Genomic DNA, 17,400 nt, shown 5'->3' on the forward strand with positions numbered 1-17,400 from the left:
AATGTTCATTTTTGAAGATATATTCCTTTAAAATAGTGATATTACTGCGTCACATGGTTAAGCAGGTCACCTGACCTGTCTGACAGGGTGTGTGTGTCCTTCCCTCGCCACAAAAGACTGACAGATTGAAGAATTTGAGGCATTTTAATTTAGACGTGAAACACCCTTTGACTTAAATATATAATTTACAAGAAATTCCTAAAAGGAATATTTCATCCAAACATGACAATTTTGTGATCTTAACCTGTATGACTTTTTCAGGGAGAATAAAGAAGACATATTAGAGAATAAACGGGCTGCTCTTTTCCATACAGTGACCCGGAGATCTGAGACAAAGCTGTCATGTGACTTCTGAAGACTTGAAATATAGCAATACGAGTCACATGGACTATTTTTATAATAATTTGATGGTACTTTCATGTCATTTAGACAGGAGGTTAGATCTTGACAGTGTTGGACCCCATTCACTTCCACTGTACAGAAAAGAGCAGCGTGAACATTCTGCTAAACATCTCATGTTATGATCCACAGACAAAATATGGTTTTCCTTTTTGGGTGAACAATCTGAAGAAGGTGTGAGGAATTAATATCAAACACACTGCAGAACAAAAGAACAAAACCCAAACCACAGCAACACATCAACAACAAAAAAGAAATCGATGAAGAAATGAATGACTCCAGAGGATCTGAGGCAGGCGTTTCCATTCAAGTCAATGTGAATGAAAGCACATTACATACAGTTTAAAGAATGCAATCATGGTTCTTTATCATACAGTAATTTTGCAATGAAATGTTTGCACTCTTTAAACACGAGCTGATGTGTTTCGCCATTTGTGTGACTGTTAATAAGATTAAAGTAAAGTGCGTTTATGCAACACAAGATGGCGAAAAACAGCAGGAGGCACCAAACCGAGAGGCGAAACACACACACACACACACACACACACGCGCGCGGGCTTGACGAGTGCTGCTATATGCATATGTGCAGGACACACACATATGTACACGCGTCTTTACCTCTTCCTCAGGCTCTGTGTCCGTGTGCTGATGCTTAACGACCTGCTCGTTAAGGGCGATAATCTGCCCGTCCTTCTCCTCCAACACCTTCAAGAGGTAAACATCGTCACATGACTCTGAATTTAGGACACGTTTGTCTGCTGGGAGGACGATTTAGGGCAGCTAGCGCACGACAGGGCTGAGATTAGCCTCGCGATGATGTCACATCTCCTGTCTTACACCCTAATTACTATTAAAGTTAACATGAATCAGAACCGACTCCATTTACGATCGTAATTCGTGTTCCCGCGTCTTATTTTGAACGATTCATCAGTGCCCTCGATTATACAGGAACTCTTATTTTTCATCCCTGCATATGAGATCATATACAGACACTTTTCACTGTCCAATCAAGTAATTTCCCATATTTCTTGTGCTTGGATATTCTGTTTCTGTCTGAAATTTCATATTGCAAGAGTAAAATTAGATGCAAATGTTTCATTCTGCAGATGCTGATGTTCATATGAAACTCTGATACTTGTAATGTAAATCAATGAGATCTTTATAGCAAAACAGCAGATAATTTCATAAAATGCATATAAAATATTAATATCAGCCAATAATGTCTTAGTAAGATGATATTTAAAAGCTCAGTTTTATGATGTGTAGTTTTAAAGCATATAATGCGATGCAACACAGTGATGATTGACAGATGAACAAATAAACCTGATGATCGTATTTGATACTCGTGATTTTACTAATAGATGATGATGATAATCAAGCAAACCTGCTTCAGTCCAGCTGAAATATTACTAACAATATCAAAGTTATTCTTGCGTTTCCTTGATAAAATCAGCTCAGATTTGACACAAAGACTCGTGAAGCTCGAGCTGAAGGACGTTTGTACAGTTACACTGAAAGACTACAGGAGGACTGAGAGATTGAGTGCGACAGCAAAGACTTCATTTACAGGCCTTAGGAATGCTCTTTATAGGGTTAACCCAGCCTGGTGTGGTTAAACTGGTGTGGTTAAACTGGTGTGGTTAAACTGGTGTGGTTAAACTGGTGGGGTTAAACTGGTGTGGTTAAACTGGTGTGGTTAAACTGGTGTGGTTAAACTGGTGTGGTTAAACTGGTGTGGTTAAACTGGTGTGGTTAAACTGATGTGGTTAAACTGGTGTGGTTAAACTGGTGTGGTTAAACTGGTGTGGTTAAACTGGTGTGGTTAAACTGGTGTGGTTAAACTGGTGTGGTTAAACTGGTGTGGTTAAACTGGTGTGGTTAAACTGGTGTGGTTAAACTGATGTGGTTAAACTGGTGTGGTTAAACTGGTGTGGTTAAACTGGTGTGGTTAAACTGGTGTGGTTAAACTGGTGTGGTTAAACTGGTGGGGTTAAACTGGTGGGGTTAAACTGGTGGGGTTAAACTGGTGGGGTTAAACTGGTGTGGTTAAACTGGTGGGGTTAAACTGGTGTGGTTAAACTGGTGGGGTTAAACTGGTGGGGTTAAACTGGTGGGGTTAAACTGGTGTGGTTAAACTGGTGTGGTTAAACTGGTGTGGTTAAACTGGTGTGGTTAAACTGGTGGGGTTAAACTGGTGTGGTTAAACTGGTGTGGTTAAACTGATGTGGTTAAACTGGTGGGGTTAAACTGGTGGGGTTAAACTGGTGTGGTTAAACTGGTGGGGTTAAACTGGTGTGGTTAAACTGGTGGGGTTAAACTGGTGTGGTTAAACTGATGTGGTTAAACTGGTGGGGTTAAACTGGTGGGGTTAAACTGGTGGGGTTAAACTGATGTGGTTAAACTGGTGGGGTTAAACTGGTGGGGTTAAACTGGTGAGGTTAAATTTGGTGTGGTTAAACTGGTGAGGTTAAACTGGTGTGGTTAAACTGGTGAGGTTAAACTGGTGTGGTTAAACTGATGTGGTTAAACTGATGTGGTTAAACTGGTGTGGTTAAACTGGTGGGGTTAAACTGGTGGGGTTAAACTGATGGGGTTAAACTGGTGGGGTTAAACTGGTGGGGTTAAACTGGTGGGGTTAAACTGATGGGGTTAAACTGATGTGGTTAAACTGGTGGGGTTAAACTGATGGGGTTAAACTGGTGGGGTTAAACTGGTGGGGTTAAACTGGTGGGGTTAAACTGATGTGGTTAAACTGATGTGGTTAAACTGGTGGGGTTAAACTGATGGGGTTAAACTGGTGTGGTTAAACTGGTGGGGTTAAACTGATGGGGTTAAACTGATGGGGTTAAACTGATGGGGTTAAACTGGTGGGGTTAAACTGATGTGGTTAAACTGGTGTGGTTAAACTGGTGGGGTTAAACTGGTGAGGTTAAACTGGTGTGGTTAAACTGATGTGGTTAAACTGATGTGGTTAAACTGGTGGGGTTAAACTGGTGGGGTTAAACTGGTGGGGTTAAACTGGTGGGGTTAAACTGGTGTGGTTAAACTGGTGGGGTTAAACTGATGTGGTTAAACTGATGTGGTTAAACTGGTGGGGTTAAACTGGTGGGGTTAAACTGGTGGGGTTAAACTGGTGGGGTTAAACTGGTGGGGTTAAACTGGTGGGGTTAAACTGGTGGGGTTAAACTGGTGGGGTTTGATCGTTTCGGCGGGGATGAGGATGAAACACAAACAAATGCTGGCGATCAGAACAGAGAATTTGCTGCACACACATTTCTGGTAATGTATATCAGATATAATGCTGTGTGTGTGATCAGGTTTGTAGTAAAGCATGAGTATAGAGTGAAGTGAACAACACTCACAATGATATTCACGCAAACACACACACAGAACACAATGTGAAACGAGACTCGCGTGGGAAGAAGCAAACACTGAAAATGAACTGGAAGTGTGAAATAAAATCTGAGTGTGAAAACAGCCTCTTATGTAAGAGTATGAAGGATGTGTGTGTGTGTGTGTGTGTGTGTGTGTGTGTGTGTGTGTGTCTGACCTGTGTGAGGCGGGTCTGGTCCTGCTGATGGCTGCTGATCTCCTTCCTCTGGATCTCCAGCTGCATGTTGAGCTGATTCACCTCCTCGCTCTTATTCTCCAGCTCCTCACGAAACTGCTCCAGCTGCTCCTCCAGATTCACTATCTGCACACACACACACGATTCTTATTTGCAGTGTTCATTATAAATGATTTATCGCTGCACATCATTATTGTGTTAATAATCATATAATATCAATAATCATGAGGATCAAGCATCGCTTTTCTTCTGTGATGATGTGGGCGGGGCTTTAACCTGTCACTCACACAAAATCAGCCAATAGCAAACCACAACCATCCAATCAAAATCAAGCCCCGCCCAACATTTGTTCTTGTTCCAGAAGCAGTTTTACTCAGATATACGACACAAAAGAGAACAAAAGACGAGCACAACTTCCCTTTCACGATGACTTTAACAGAAGTGCACACTGAAGTGAGCTAGTTACAGTCAGATTTTACGACAGGAAAATACTTTTTTTGATTTTTCAAATTCAAAATGTCATGTTTAATTCAATGCGTTATTTGCTGTCTGTTTGTAATTAATGCAAAAAAGCAATTTTTTAAAAATATTTGATGATATTTTTTCAATTTTGATATTTTATCATAATTTTTTCATGATACTCACTGTCACCATGGGAAAAACAATCAATTATTAAAATGATAAAAGTCTCCACAACTAAAGTTTTTGCAGATTAGCGGAGGTTAGGGACCGTTCGGCATTTATGGAAAGGGCCACCGGAGGAAAATAGGGGAGGGTCATGTCTTTTTATTCTTTGTTGAGGGGAGGGTCATCCAACTTTTTTTAGTCTAGGGGGAGGGTCACCCAACTTTTGTATTCATGAAAACAGCAAAATTTCAAAGTGGCTTGTTTGGTGCATATTTTTTCCATGTAGCTACATGTAGCTCTCTCGGTCTCTGTCCCCCATCGCTATCAGATGGGTCTGACCCAACGAAAATCCAGTTTGGCGCTGTCTGACAGTGCGCGCGCGCTTCAGTACGCGCTCAGAAAAGTTTTACAGTAATGGGACTGAGGCCCCAGAACTGCAGCTGATGTGCGCTGTAGCACGATACTACCATATTTTATTTTAATACTACCATATTTTGATTTTATTTTTCCATTCTTATTGTGTTTCCACAGCAATGTTAGTGAGTAAATCTAATAGGGCTGATTTCTAATAGTCGAGGATTCGACGATTCGATTCGGAGAGGTCTGATTCGACTGTGAACCTCATAGTCGAATAGTAGGGAAGTGTTGTGTTACGTAACCAATAGGGGTGTGACGGTTATTATATAACCGTGAGACCGACGGTTATAGTTGAACACCGTCATTAGAACTCTATAACCGCCAAAACCGTGCTATTCAAATATTTTTTACAAACATTTTTTATCATAGAGAATGTTTAAATACTAATATCATCTTACGAGGTACGCGGAGGCGGAGTTAGTGGTGTGTCGGAGGCTGAGTGCTGGAGATGATTCGGGAGAGGTCTGTGCACCTTTACCGATCAGAGCGCGCGCTGACACGGAGTAGGCTAAAGCCTTGTTTATACCTATGGTTTATACTCGACGCGTCCGCACGAGCGCGAAGGTGCGCACGGCAAAAAATGACGCGTTGGGTGCGCAAGACCCCATTTCGCTTGGCTGTGTGCACAGCTTTTTTTGTAACAGCGCGCGCGACGCCGCATCCGAGGATGAACGACTTCAAGCCGAATCTGCCCAAGCATGTAGGCTATACGTCTCACCGCACCGGCTCGCAGTTTGCGCGTCTAAATTGCAAAGTTCATTGCAAAGTTGTTTTGTTTACTGTGTGTGATTTATTTAAAACAAAGCACGTTCATTGCAACGTATTTTTTTTTTTTTGTTAAGGATTCATTTAATGGAAAGCACATTCACTTCTAGTTGTCTTGCTGTTCATTTTAAATAAACGTATAGAGCGAGTTGTCCTATAACAGACGAACAGTTATTCAACCGAACGTCTAGCTGCTATCTAAAAAAAAAAAAAAAAAAAAAGGTTCGACTATCAGTCGACTACGGCTAAATCTAACGAATCAGATTCGACTATGAAAATCCTTAGTCGAAAAGAGCCCTAAAATCTACTGAAATTGCCACCATAACAGTGGAGTGTGATGTGTTGGACATAGGGCTACCACATTTTTAAATTACTATTAGTATTACTTGAAGTTAACATAATAAAATACGTAGACATACACCAAAAAAACTAGTTGAGGATAAATTCTTTAAAATTGGGCAATTCCAGCGTTATGGACGTGACATTTGCAGTCAAAACTTGAAATATAAATTCTCAGAAAAAGCTTTTAATACTGAAACGTCTGTTTATATATTCATACTCCCTTAATAAAGGAGTCCAGACGTTAGAAAAATATCAGTCTACACATGTATACACGTTTTATATTTAATATGAGGGAAATGTGATGTGACACAAAAAACGTTAACTTTTAGGTGGCAAAATATTTTGTAGTAATTCTATGAACTACGCTGCGCAAAACAAAAGTAATGGCGCTTTTCCACTACACAGTACCAGCTCGCCTCGGCTCGACTCGACTCGACTCGGCTCGGCTTTGTTTGGTTTTCCACTGTGTAAAAGTTGTACCTGTACCTGCTTTCGGGTACTTTTTTTCGTACCACCTCCGGCGAGGTTCTAAGCGAGCTAAGGCGATACTAAAATGTGACGTGAAAACAATGCCGACTGCTGATTGGTCAGAGAGAATGGTCACTATTCACTGCGTCATCATTGCACGCGCCAGATGGAGTATCCAGAATAACCCCGCCATTTTTAAATAGTTTGGCCAGAGATAGTTACTAAACTTACTACTATTATTATGGCAACTCGGAAGAAGACGCCGTGGTCAAACGAGGAGGTGCAGACATTCCTTTGTTTGGTTGCCGAAGAGAGGATCCAGCGAGAGCTTGATGGGGCAACGAGGAACGAAAGGCGTCGCTATGACGACCGGGTACTATTTTGTGGCGGTACTTTCTGCAATGGAAAACGGAGCGAAAAGCGAGCCAAGGCGAGTCGAGTCGAGCTGGTACTGGTAATGGAAAAGCGCCATAATACTACCCACCGGATGAATAAGGGTTGGCCTCCACATAACATAAAATATTCTTTTATTTTTTTCGTGTTCGCATTTATGAGGGAAAAAAAATGTTATGGACGTGGCAGTTCTCCGTTACGGACATGACCGCTCTGAAAGTGACTTTAAAACTTTCACAGAGACAGCACAAAGCCTTTCTTTAAAGTGAATTTCGTTTTTTATTAATTGCATCTTAATTTTAATCAATGTTTCATCAACCAATTGTCTGGATTTAATAAATAAGAAGTAAATATAGTAGAAAATAGATAACCACGACACGGAGGCGCCGGCGCGTGAACTGGACTCTCTCTAATAAATGAACCGAAATTCAGCAAACCGAAACATAACTTTTTTTTTTCAAATCAAAAATCGTGATACGAACCGAATTGTAGGTTTGGTCTATCGTTAGTAAGATGAGAAAGCAGGAGTTTAGTCGTTTGTCATGGTTGTAAAAAAACAATAGTCATCTGAACATCTTTGCCAAGCCCAAACCAGTACAGAAGTAGGCTAATCAATAAATTATCGGGGAGGGTCATCCCTTTTTTCACAATCATTTTGGAGGGTCATAGAAAAAATTATTGCTGGCGAAGGGAGGGTCAAGTCTTTTTTGACTACAGATCTCAAATCTCCTCCGGTGGCCCCTTAAATAAAAAACGAACAGTCCCTTAGTTGGGTAACATTAACTACCAGCCTAACATGAGTTATTACAGGGTGTTTCAGTGTTACAGTATAAAGATGCAGATTCTATAAATATAATTTCAAACGATGTGTTTTGTAGAAGCGCTGTAGAAATGAAGCTGACTTGACGACAGTAGTGACGCTTTCTGGTACAAAAACAGATTAAAAATGTATTTTAAAAACTCGGCATCATATTTTGAGATGTTATTCCCGTCGGAGCTGGCTGGTTTTGTTCAAGGATCATCGCTCTATAGCGGGAATGAAAGTGAGGAGCGCTACACACTACAAACTGCGTCTCGATACACACGAGGTGAGGGTGTTCTGTCAGTGAGAGGGTCATGTGACAGGAAGTACCTCTTTCTCCTTCCTGTCCAGAGCCTCTCTCTCGGTCTGGAGCTGAGCCTCCAGTGTGACGTCTCCCCGGCCCGCCATGGACACATGCTGAGCCTCCTCCACCTGCGCACACACACACACACAGCACTTTAAACACACACTCTGATGTGCAATTATACAGACTAATTAGTCGTCCAGGTGAACCATGTACTATTTTGAAAATATGTACTTTTGCAGATTACTAACAGACATATTAATAATGATAAAAAATTAAATAAAAGAATATGATTATTTATTTATACAATAATAATAATGTTTAATGGCAAAATAAAAATAATCAAAACAACAACAAAAATAACAACAATTGTTATTTATTTATTTGTAAAAATAATAACATTAATAAAATAAATAAATACAAATAAAAAAGAATGACAAAATAATAATAAAACAATAACAATCAGTAGTAAAATAATAAAAATCACAACAACAATAATATCAATATTCTAAAAATACATCTACATAAACTTCTAACTATTATTATTATTATGTAATTATCTAATAATAATGTTGAAAGGCAAATAATAATCACAACAACTAATACAACAACAATAATATTAAAATCAATGTTTAATAATACAGTTACATGACAAAATAATAATTTTATTATTTATTCATTCAAAATAAGTACTAAAAAAAATCAATATTCAAAATCAAAAAGTTGCATGACAAAATAAAATTTATTTATTTCCTTTTTAGAACTCAAGGTCACATAAATAGGGACGTGAAAAACAACACATTTCCCAGATCGTGGCTTTAGCGTGTGTAGCGTGTGTAGCGTGTGTAGCGCGTGTGCGGTGCTTTTGCACGTTACAGTAATCAGACGGTCAGAAACACGCAAAAAATATTCAAGAATATAAGAATAACATCTAGATAAACTCACTCCCATCCCTTCTGCAAATCTATTCATTCACAATTAAATTAGACACACAAACAGGTCATCTGATCACGCTGAACACAAGCCCAACAACACACACACAGAGACAGAGACAGAACATGATCATTAAAGCAGAGACGTGACGCTAAACCACTGCATTCACACACACACACCACATTAATGCACAGCAAGGACACACACATTCATCATGCTCTCCTCACACACATTCACACTCACGCTCAGCGTTCAGACACTGCCATTCGTCATGCTCCCCTCACACACACACAAACACACACACACAGCGTCCCAGTGGAGTAAGACTGGCGGCTAACAGCAGAACCGGAGGAGAAACACACACTGACCCTGTGCATGAGTGTGTGCTCCAGCTCTCTCACGCGCGCGCCGAGCGTCTCGATCTCCTCGTCTCTCTCACACACATCTCTCTGCAGCTGCTCGGCGCTCAACAGCAGCTCACTGCAGCAGTCAGACTTATCCTGCAGCGCACGGGTCAACTCCTGCACCTGAGAGAGAGAGGGGGGAGAGAGAGATGAGGAGAGAGAGAGAGAGAGGGAGGGAGGGAGGGAGGGAGAGAGAGATGAGGAGAGAGAGAGAGAGAGAGAGAGAGAGGGAGGGAGAGAGATGAGGAGAGAGAGAGAGAGAGAGAGGGGGGGAGAGAGAGATGAGGAGAGAGAGAGAGAGGGAGGGAGGGAGAGAGAGATGAGGAGAGAGAGAGAGAGAGAGAGAGGGAGAGAGAGATGAGGAGAGAGAGAGACAGAGCGAGAGAGAGAGAGCGGCCATATGACGTCAGATGAGTGTGTGTGTGCTTGAGAGTGTGTGTGTGTCGCTGCCTGGCAACTGACTGCAAATCACTTAAAGGGATAGTTCACCCAAAAATGAAAATTAGCCCATGATTTACTCACCCTAACACAATCTGAAATGTCCTGGCTCTTCCAAGCTTTATAATGGCAGTGAATGGCCGTATATTTTTTGAAATCCATAAAAGTGCATCTATCCATAACAAAAGTGCATCTGTCCATCATAAAAGTGCATCAATCCATCATAAAAGTGCATCTGTCCATCATAAAAGTGCATCTGTCCATCATAAAAGTGCATCTATCCATAACAAAAGTGCATCTGTCCATCATAAAAGTGCATCAATCCATCATAAAAGTGCATCTGTCCATCATAAAAGTGCATCTGTCCATCATAAAAGTGCATCTATCCATAACAAAAGTGCATCTATCCATCATAAAAGTGCATCTATCCATCATAAAAGTGCATCTATCCATCATAAAAGTGCATCTATCCATCATAAAAGTGCATCTATCCATAACAAAAGTGCATCTGTCCATCATAAAAGTGCATCAATCCATCATAAAAGTGCATCTGTCCATCATAAAAGTGCATCTATCCATCATAAAAGTGCATCTGTCCATCATAAAAGTGCATCTATCCATCATAAAAGTGCATCTGTCCATCATAAAAGTGCATCTATCCATCATAAAAGTGCATCTGTCCATCATAAAAGTGCATCTATCCATCATAAAAGTGCATCTGTCCATCATAAAAGTGCATCTATCCATCATAAAAGTGCATCACAGGCTCTGGAGGGTTAATAAAGTCCTTCTGAAGTGAAGCGATGAATTAGTGGAAGAAAAATATCCATACTTAAAACTTTATCGACTAAAATAACTAGCTTCGGCAGACGGTCGTACGCAAGTCGACTTACGCCACAAGAGCAGCACTTGACGATGTATGACGTAGATGTAGGAGTAGCGAAAGCTCTGAGCCTCTCGCGGTGCAAGCAAACACACACTCAAGCTCCTCCCACATTTCTCTTTAAAAATTGAAGAGACGCGTTCATCATTACGTCGTGCGTCGGGTCAAGGGTTTCTCTTTCGCCGTAAATCGATGCGTACGGCCGTCTGCCGGAAGCTAGTTATTTTAAAACGTTTTAAATATGGAGTTATAACTCCAATTGTGTTCGTCTGAGAGAAGAATGTCATGTACACCTAGGATGGCTTGAGGGAGAGTAAATCATGGGCTAATTTCATATTTGGGTGAACTATCCCTTTAATGTGTCTATTTCTGCACATGCTGAAGCTGTAAAACATCTCTTAACGTAAAGGACTGAGTGTGTGTTTATTTGCTGTCAGCTAATTTGGGAGCCAGCTAATTTTTAAACTCATGATGTGTATACAGTATATAATATATATATATACACACACACACAGTTCTGATTGAAATTATTCAACCCACATTGCAAATCAGGTTTATTGGCAAATGTACAGACTTTCAGCTGTTTGCAATGATCAAACTAAAGTAATTGAAATAGCGCAACACAACAAATGTTTCTAGTGGTTTCCACAAATTCAATTGGAAATGCAACTTTTAATGACTTCTGCAGTCTCAAAGTTATTTAACCGCCTGAATAGAATCCCTCAAAACAGCACAAATCTGTCTTGTCTCACTAATCAAGGGCTTCATTAGTTGCACCAGGTGTGCTTGAGCTAGAACACATGAAACATCTGAACTGGCGAGGCTTGTTGAGTGTCACGTTTGTCTGCATGTTAGAAATACGGCTAAATCAAAAGAATGGTCCAAGAAGAAAGCCACAGTCACCTGACTTGAACCTTATTGAAAATCTCTGGTGGGATTTAAAGATGGCGGTTGCAGCAGCAAAAGCAAGAAAAAGGGTCGTTCTACTAAGTACTAAAGATCCTTGCCATGAAGGGGTTGAATACTTTAGATACTGCAGAAGTCATTTGTTGTTTATAATTTTTAGGGCCCAAGCCTTGAAAAGGCGAAGGCCCTATTGTTTTCCTTAGGATTATTTTTTTTTTTTTTTTTTTTTTCTCCTCTTTTATTTTTCTTACGACTATTCGGGCACTTTTGGGGCTCTTAACGTGCACGAAAACTCTTGAAACTTTGCACGCGGGTCAGAACCCGCGGCCATCAGGGTCGGGGTGAAGATGGTACCCGGGCGTGGCAGGGGGGCTCGACAGCGCCCCCTGGAACGGGGTCCGAAAACTTGGTCCATAAATCAAACACGCTTGTGTGTAAGAATATGAAACTCGGTACACATATAGATCTCATCGGTTCATATATACTTCATGCTCTTACTTTTTACCCCAGCCCAACAGGAAGTCGGCTATTTAGGGTTGTTTGTAAAACGCATGCAATGGAATTTAAAGTACTTCTCCTAGAGAATTCAAAGAAATGCCACGAAACTCGGTCAGCATGAAGTCAAGACATTGAGGATGAAAAATTGCGAGGGGATTTTTGATATCTCGAACGGTTTGGCCGTGGCGAGTAAACGAAATTATGGCGAGAAACGTGAAACAGGAAGTGTGTTATAACTTCTGCATACATTAACTGATCTTGATGAAACTTCAGCAGTGTGATCGCTGTAAGAGGCCGATCACATGGATGTGACTATTGTGAGTCAAAGTTATAGCGCCACCAACTGGCAGCAGGAAGTGTGTCACTTTCAAAATGCTTTGAAATCACCCTCTTATTTTTACCTGATTTGCTTCAAACTTCATCTGTATAATGTAAACATACGCCAGATGTAGACCTGTGAATGGATTCTTGATATCTTTGATACTGTTGCCGTGGCAACACATCAAACTTTAAAATTCTTTTTTGATGCTTTTGAGACTCTTAGCATGCTTGAAATTGCATGAAACTCGACAGACATGTCACATATATTAGCCAGTAGACATGTGCAAAGTTTCAGGAACGGGCGTGGTGCAGGGACTCAGTAGCGCCACCTTTTGACAAAAGTGAGAGGGTTAGTTTCATAGTTTTACCTGCAATCTTAAAACTCGGTAGGCATATTGTTCAGATCAAGCCGGACAACTTTCTAATTTACAGATTTTGGTTCCGAACAACAGGAAGTCAGATATTTTGGTTTGAATGGGATGTTTTGGAGTAATCTCTGTCCCTCTCTCCCTCTCTCTGCATACCTCTGTGTCTGTGGGGGGAGGGGGATGTGTCTGTTTGAGTGACAAAGCTTTTAATTATTGTTGATCAAGGTTTTGGGGGCTTTTGGGGCCCTTAACATCCTCTAAAACTCTTGAAACTTTGCACACGGGTCAGAACCCGTGGCCATCAGGGCCGGACTGAAGCTGGTACCCGGGCGTGGCAGGGCGGACCGACAGCGCCCCCTGGACTGGGATTCGAACACTTGTCCATAAATCAAAGACACTTGCATGTAATAATATGAAACTCGGTACACTTATAGATCTCATTGGGTTGAACAACTTTCGTGCTCTAAGTTTTACGACATCCCAACAGGAAGCCGGCTATCATGGTTTGTTTGGAAACGCATACCCCTGAAATTCTATTTAATTCTCCTTGGGAATTGATCGGATTTCAAGCAAACTCGGTCAGCATGACGTCAAGACATTGATGATGCTAAATTCCGGAGGGATTTTTGATATCTCGAACGGTTTGGCCGTGGCGAGGAAATTAATTTTATGACTAAAAAAGGACACATAAAGTGTGTTATAACTTTGCTCGTTTTACCTACAGTTACAAAACTTGCCACGCATATTGTTCTCATCAAGCCAATCGACTTTCTAATTTAAAGTCATTAGCTCAGAGCAACAGAAAGTCAGATATTGTAGTTTGAATGGATTTCTTGTCCCCCTGCCATTCTGTTTGTGTGTGTGTGTGTGTGTGTGTCTGTGTGGGGAGGGGGGGGGGGGGGGGGGGGGCTCTTTGAGTGATAGGTTAGTTTAAACACCAACTCATACATAGGGCCATACTGCCCTCTTGTGTTCAAAATTATATACATATTTGGTATGTGACTGAGGATCGAGAGCTTTTAAATACGGACGTCCACATTGATAATGGTGGCGCTTGCAGAGCGCTCGAATGAATAAATTAACTAAACGTTCACTCAGCTCTGCTCGCTCGTCGCCATGGACGCGCACCGTTATGAATGCCCAGTGTTTCCCCTAGGATTTTTTTTCGGGGGGGGGGTGGGGGATTGGGGGAACTGCTAGTGTTGCGGAGCGGGTGTATTACGAATACGTGGTGTAAATTTTTTAGCAATCAAAAAGCATGTCTAATTAATTGAAATAGTGTATTATGAATCATTAAACGTATACAACATTTAAAAAAAATATGAAAAAAAATGTCACACTAATTCTGTGTTGTGTTTTTTCTGGTAATAAAATGAAGACATAAAACACAAATTTTATCATTTATCATCAATTTTAATCATATGAAATTAAATAAACTTTTTGTCAAATAACGTGCTGCACAATGAGCTTTACTGTTAAAATTAAAACATGGATTATTCCTTAAATTCAGTTTTGATGATAATTTATTTGGATTAGTGTTAGTATTATTACATTGGGACATATCTAAATTCTACTGTACAACGGTAATATGTTTCTGTCAAGTTAAACTGAACTTTTATTTTGACGGGTTGCCGTGAAGACCTTTTGAGTTTGTTTGTTTATGTCATAATGATAGTTTTTCTCAAATGAAGCGGTTAAATGATCACGAAGTGACTTTCGGAGTGGATCTAGAGCCTAAATACTAGTATCTATTAATAGGTACTAGTATCTAAAAGGTAATTTTCTCTCTCTCTCTCTCTCTCTCTCTCTCTCTCTCTCTCTCTCTCTCTCTGAGCCAATATGGCAAGCCGTTTTAACATTTAATCATTTTAACCTACTAGTCTCTATTTTCATGCTACTAGTACTTATTTTTTAGATACTAGTATCTATTCCATTAAAGGACAACTCCGGTGCAAAATGAACCTCGGGTGTAATAACACATTGGTACAGACTAAATCGTTCCCTGAGATTTGTTTTCATGATAATCGAATGTAAAGAGTTTTATCTCTAAAACAGTTTAGCTTATAACGCTAGTATATTGGGCATCGAGTAAGCAAAAAGAGATCGCTAGTTAATACCATCAACAAGGCTCAAATTAGCCCCACACTAACACGGCAGCATAATGAGTGTCCTTACATTCAAATCGAAGCATTGAGAACTTTGTAAGTGTATAGACAGTTTAATAAGAAGATACTTTACACAGACAGTACAGCTAGCGCATACAGACAGGACCCATCTTGGAAAACAGCCTCGATCAGTCAAACCACGAACACGGTGATACGTGAGCTGAACTGTGACTTGGAATCTCATATGGTCCGTTGTTTCCGGAAGAAAGCACTGAGCGCATAAGAGAAGCACTGAACGCAACAGAGAAAATAAAAAAATAAATATAATTCATCTTATCTTCAATATCTACACGTACTGTTCGCTCACCTTCGTGGTTCGATTGATCGAGACTGTTTTCCAAGATGGCTGCTGTCTGTATGCGCTAACTGTACTGTCTGTGTAAAGTATCTTCTTATTAAACTGTCTATACACTTACAAAGTTCTCAATGCTTCGGTTTGCATGCAAGGACACTCATTATGCTGCCGTGTTAGTGTGGGGCTAATTTGAGCCTTGTTAATGGTATTAACTAGCGATCTCTTTTTGCTTACTCGATGCCCAATATACTAGCGTTATAAGCTAAATTGTTTTTAGAGATAAAACTCTTTATATTCGATTATCATGAAAACAAATCTCAGGGAACGATTTTCTGTACCAATGTGTTATTACACCCGAGGTTCATTTTGCGCCGGAGTTGTCCTTTAAGTACTAGTACTTATACATTAGCGACTAGTGCTCATTCTGTTTAGAATATTCAAAGTGCTTATTCAATTTTTAAGCTTATTTATATTTTCAGAGCAGAAAATCCGATTTTTCTGCTTATTCAATATTGCATCTAAAATGTAAGTGACTTGACGTGTGTGTGTGTGTGTGTGTGTGTGTGTGAGAGAGAGATTGTGTCTGTTACAGTGACAAGAGTTTAACCCTTTAAGACCTTGTCTTTTTGGATATATATCTTTTTTTTTATAAAAAAAAAGTGCATACAAGCCATATATTTTTAATATATAGTTTGCTTTAAATTAAATTAAGATTGTATGTTTGGTAATTGAACCTAAATAAATTTAAAACTAATGTGCTATATTTCAGATAAATATATTTGTTTTCCTTCATTTTAATCAACACTAACTTTATTCTCATCTGAATTATAAATAACTTATTTCTGTATAAAATACAAAATCCCGAATAATCCAGACCAACCAGAGCGCACTATTTCTACAACATCATCAGTGCTGAAGCGGAACTACCAGAGCCGTTCGGCAGATAGCGAGCAGATATTTTGTGTCACGTCGTGCACAATAACCCTAAAGGCACCAGGGTGGCGGTGCCACCGGCTTTTTTATATATATATATATATATATATATATATATATATATATATATATAAATATAGCTGCGAGCAGCGATGAAGGGCCAAAGCCGGCGGCACCGCCACCCCGGTGCCTTTAGGTAACTAAAGGCACCAGGGTTGCGGTGCCACCGGCTTGGGCCCGTAATCGCTGCTCGCAGCTATATTATTAATTGATTGTTTTTCCATCGTAACAGAGTATCATGAAAAAAGAGATTGCTTGCTTTAAAACAATTTTCAAAAAATTGCTAGTAAATTTCACAATGAATTACAAACAGGCAGCAATTAACACTGAGTAGAAAATCTAAAATAGTATATATACATTTGTTGTGTTGAACTTTCAATTACTTTTGTTTGATTTGTTCATTGCAAACCGCAGAAAGTCTGTAAATTTTGCCAATAAACCTGATTTGCAATGGGGGGGGGGGGATAATTTCGATTACAACTGTATATGGCATTTAAGCCATTGAAAAACCCATTCAAAAATACAAATTTCTGTATTTTAGGACTCATTAAAAAAAAAAAAGTCATATTACAGAAATACAATTGGTTACGAATGCCATTTTATGAATATAAACGGACTATTTATTAAGACTGTTCTGTATTCCTGCTGGTATTTAGAGTTGTTCTGCTGTTTTGTGAGGTGTTGTGTGTGTTTGAGCTGATATCAGTCCAGCAGAGAGAACACAAGCTCATTGTCTGAGGAGTATAGGCGTGAGTGAAACTAGCGTGAGGCCTCGGGGTGAGCGATCGGGTGTCGTACCTCTCGGTCCCTGCGGTCACTTCCGCTTCCTGTTTTGGGCGGGTTCTTCAGCTGCTGCTCCAGGCTGTGAATCTCCTGCTGAAAGACGTCGCGCTCGTGTTCCCTGTCCGCGGCCTGTTCCTGATAAACAGAAGAGCACAAACACGTCACACACCTGAGCCGTTCGGATGATGTAACACTCTTAAGGTCCTGATGAAATCCAAGAGCGAACTGGTGGGACGTCATTTCAAAATCAGACAAAAACTTACAAAATGACAAAAACAAAGAAAAAAAATGGAAATATAAAAAGAAAAATAGCACTTAACAAAACTAC

General features: G+C 40.1%; 1 protein-coding gene across 1 annotated transcript in view; it reads right to left on the bottom strand.

Annotated features, from left to right (window-relative positions):
- The window catches only part of akap9 (A kinase (PRKA) anchor protein 9), a 135,438-nt gene that overhangs the window by 28,413 nt on the left and 89,625 nt on the right, over nucleotides 1–17,400 (bottom strand). The window contains exons 23-27 of the mRNA XM_056260477.1: nucleotides 17,088–17,207; nucleotides 9,387–9,545; nucleotides 8,112–8,213; nucleotides 3,950–4,093; nucleotides 1,018–1,104 (exon numbers count right to left, since the gene is read on the bottom strand). Coding sequence (XP_056116452.1) covers nucleotides 1,018–1,104; nucleotides 3,950–4,093; nucleotides 8,112–8,213; nucleotides 9,387–9,545; nucleotides 17,088–17,207 — 612 coding nt within the window. The remainder of the gene's footprint in view (nucleotides 1–1,017; nucleotides 1,105–3,949; nucleotides 4,094–8,111; nucleotides 8,214–9,386; nucleotides 9,546–17,087; nucleotides 17,208–17,400) is intronic.

Source organism: Rhinichthys klamathensis, unplaced genomic scaffold (genome assembly GCF_029890125.1).
Source record: "Rhinichthys klamathensis goyatoka isolate OS25496 unplaced genomic scaffold, OSU_Roscu_1.1 h1tg000176l_1, whole genome shotgun sequence".
Lineage (NCBI taxonomy): Eukaryota > Metazoa > Chordata > Actinopteri > Cypriniformes > Leuciscidae > Rhinichthys > Rhinichthys klamathensis.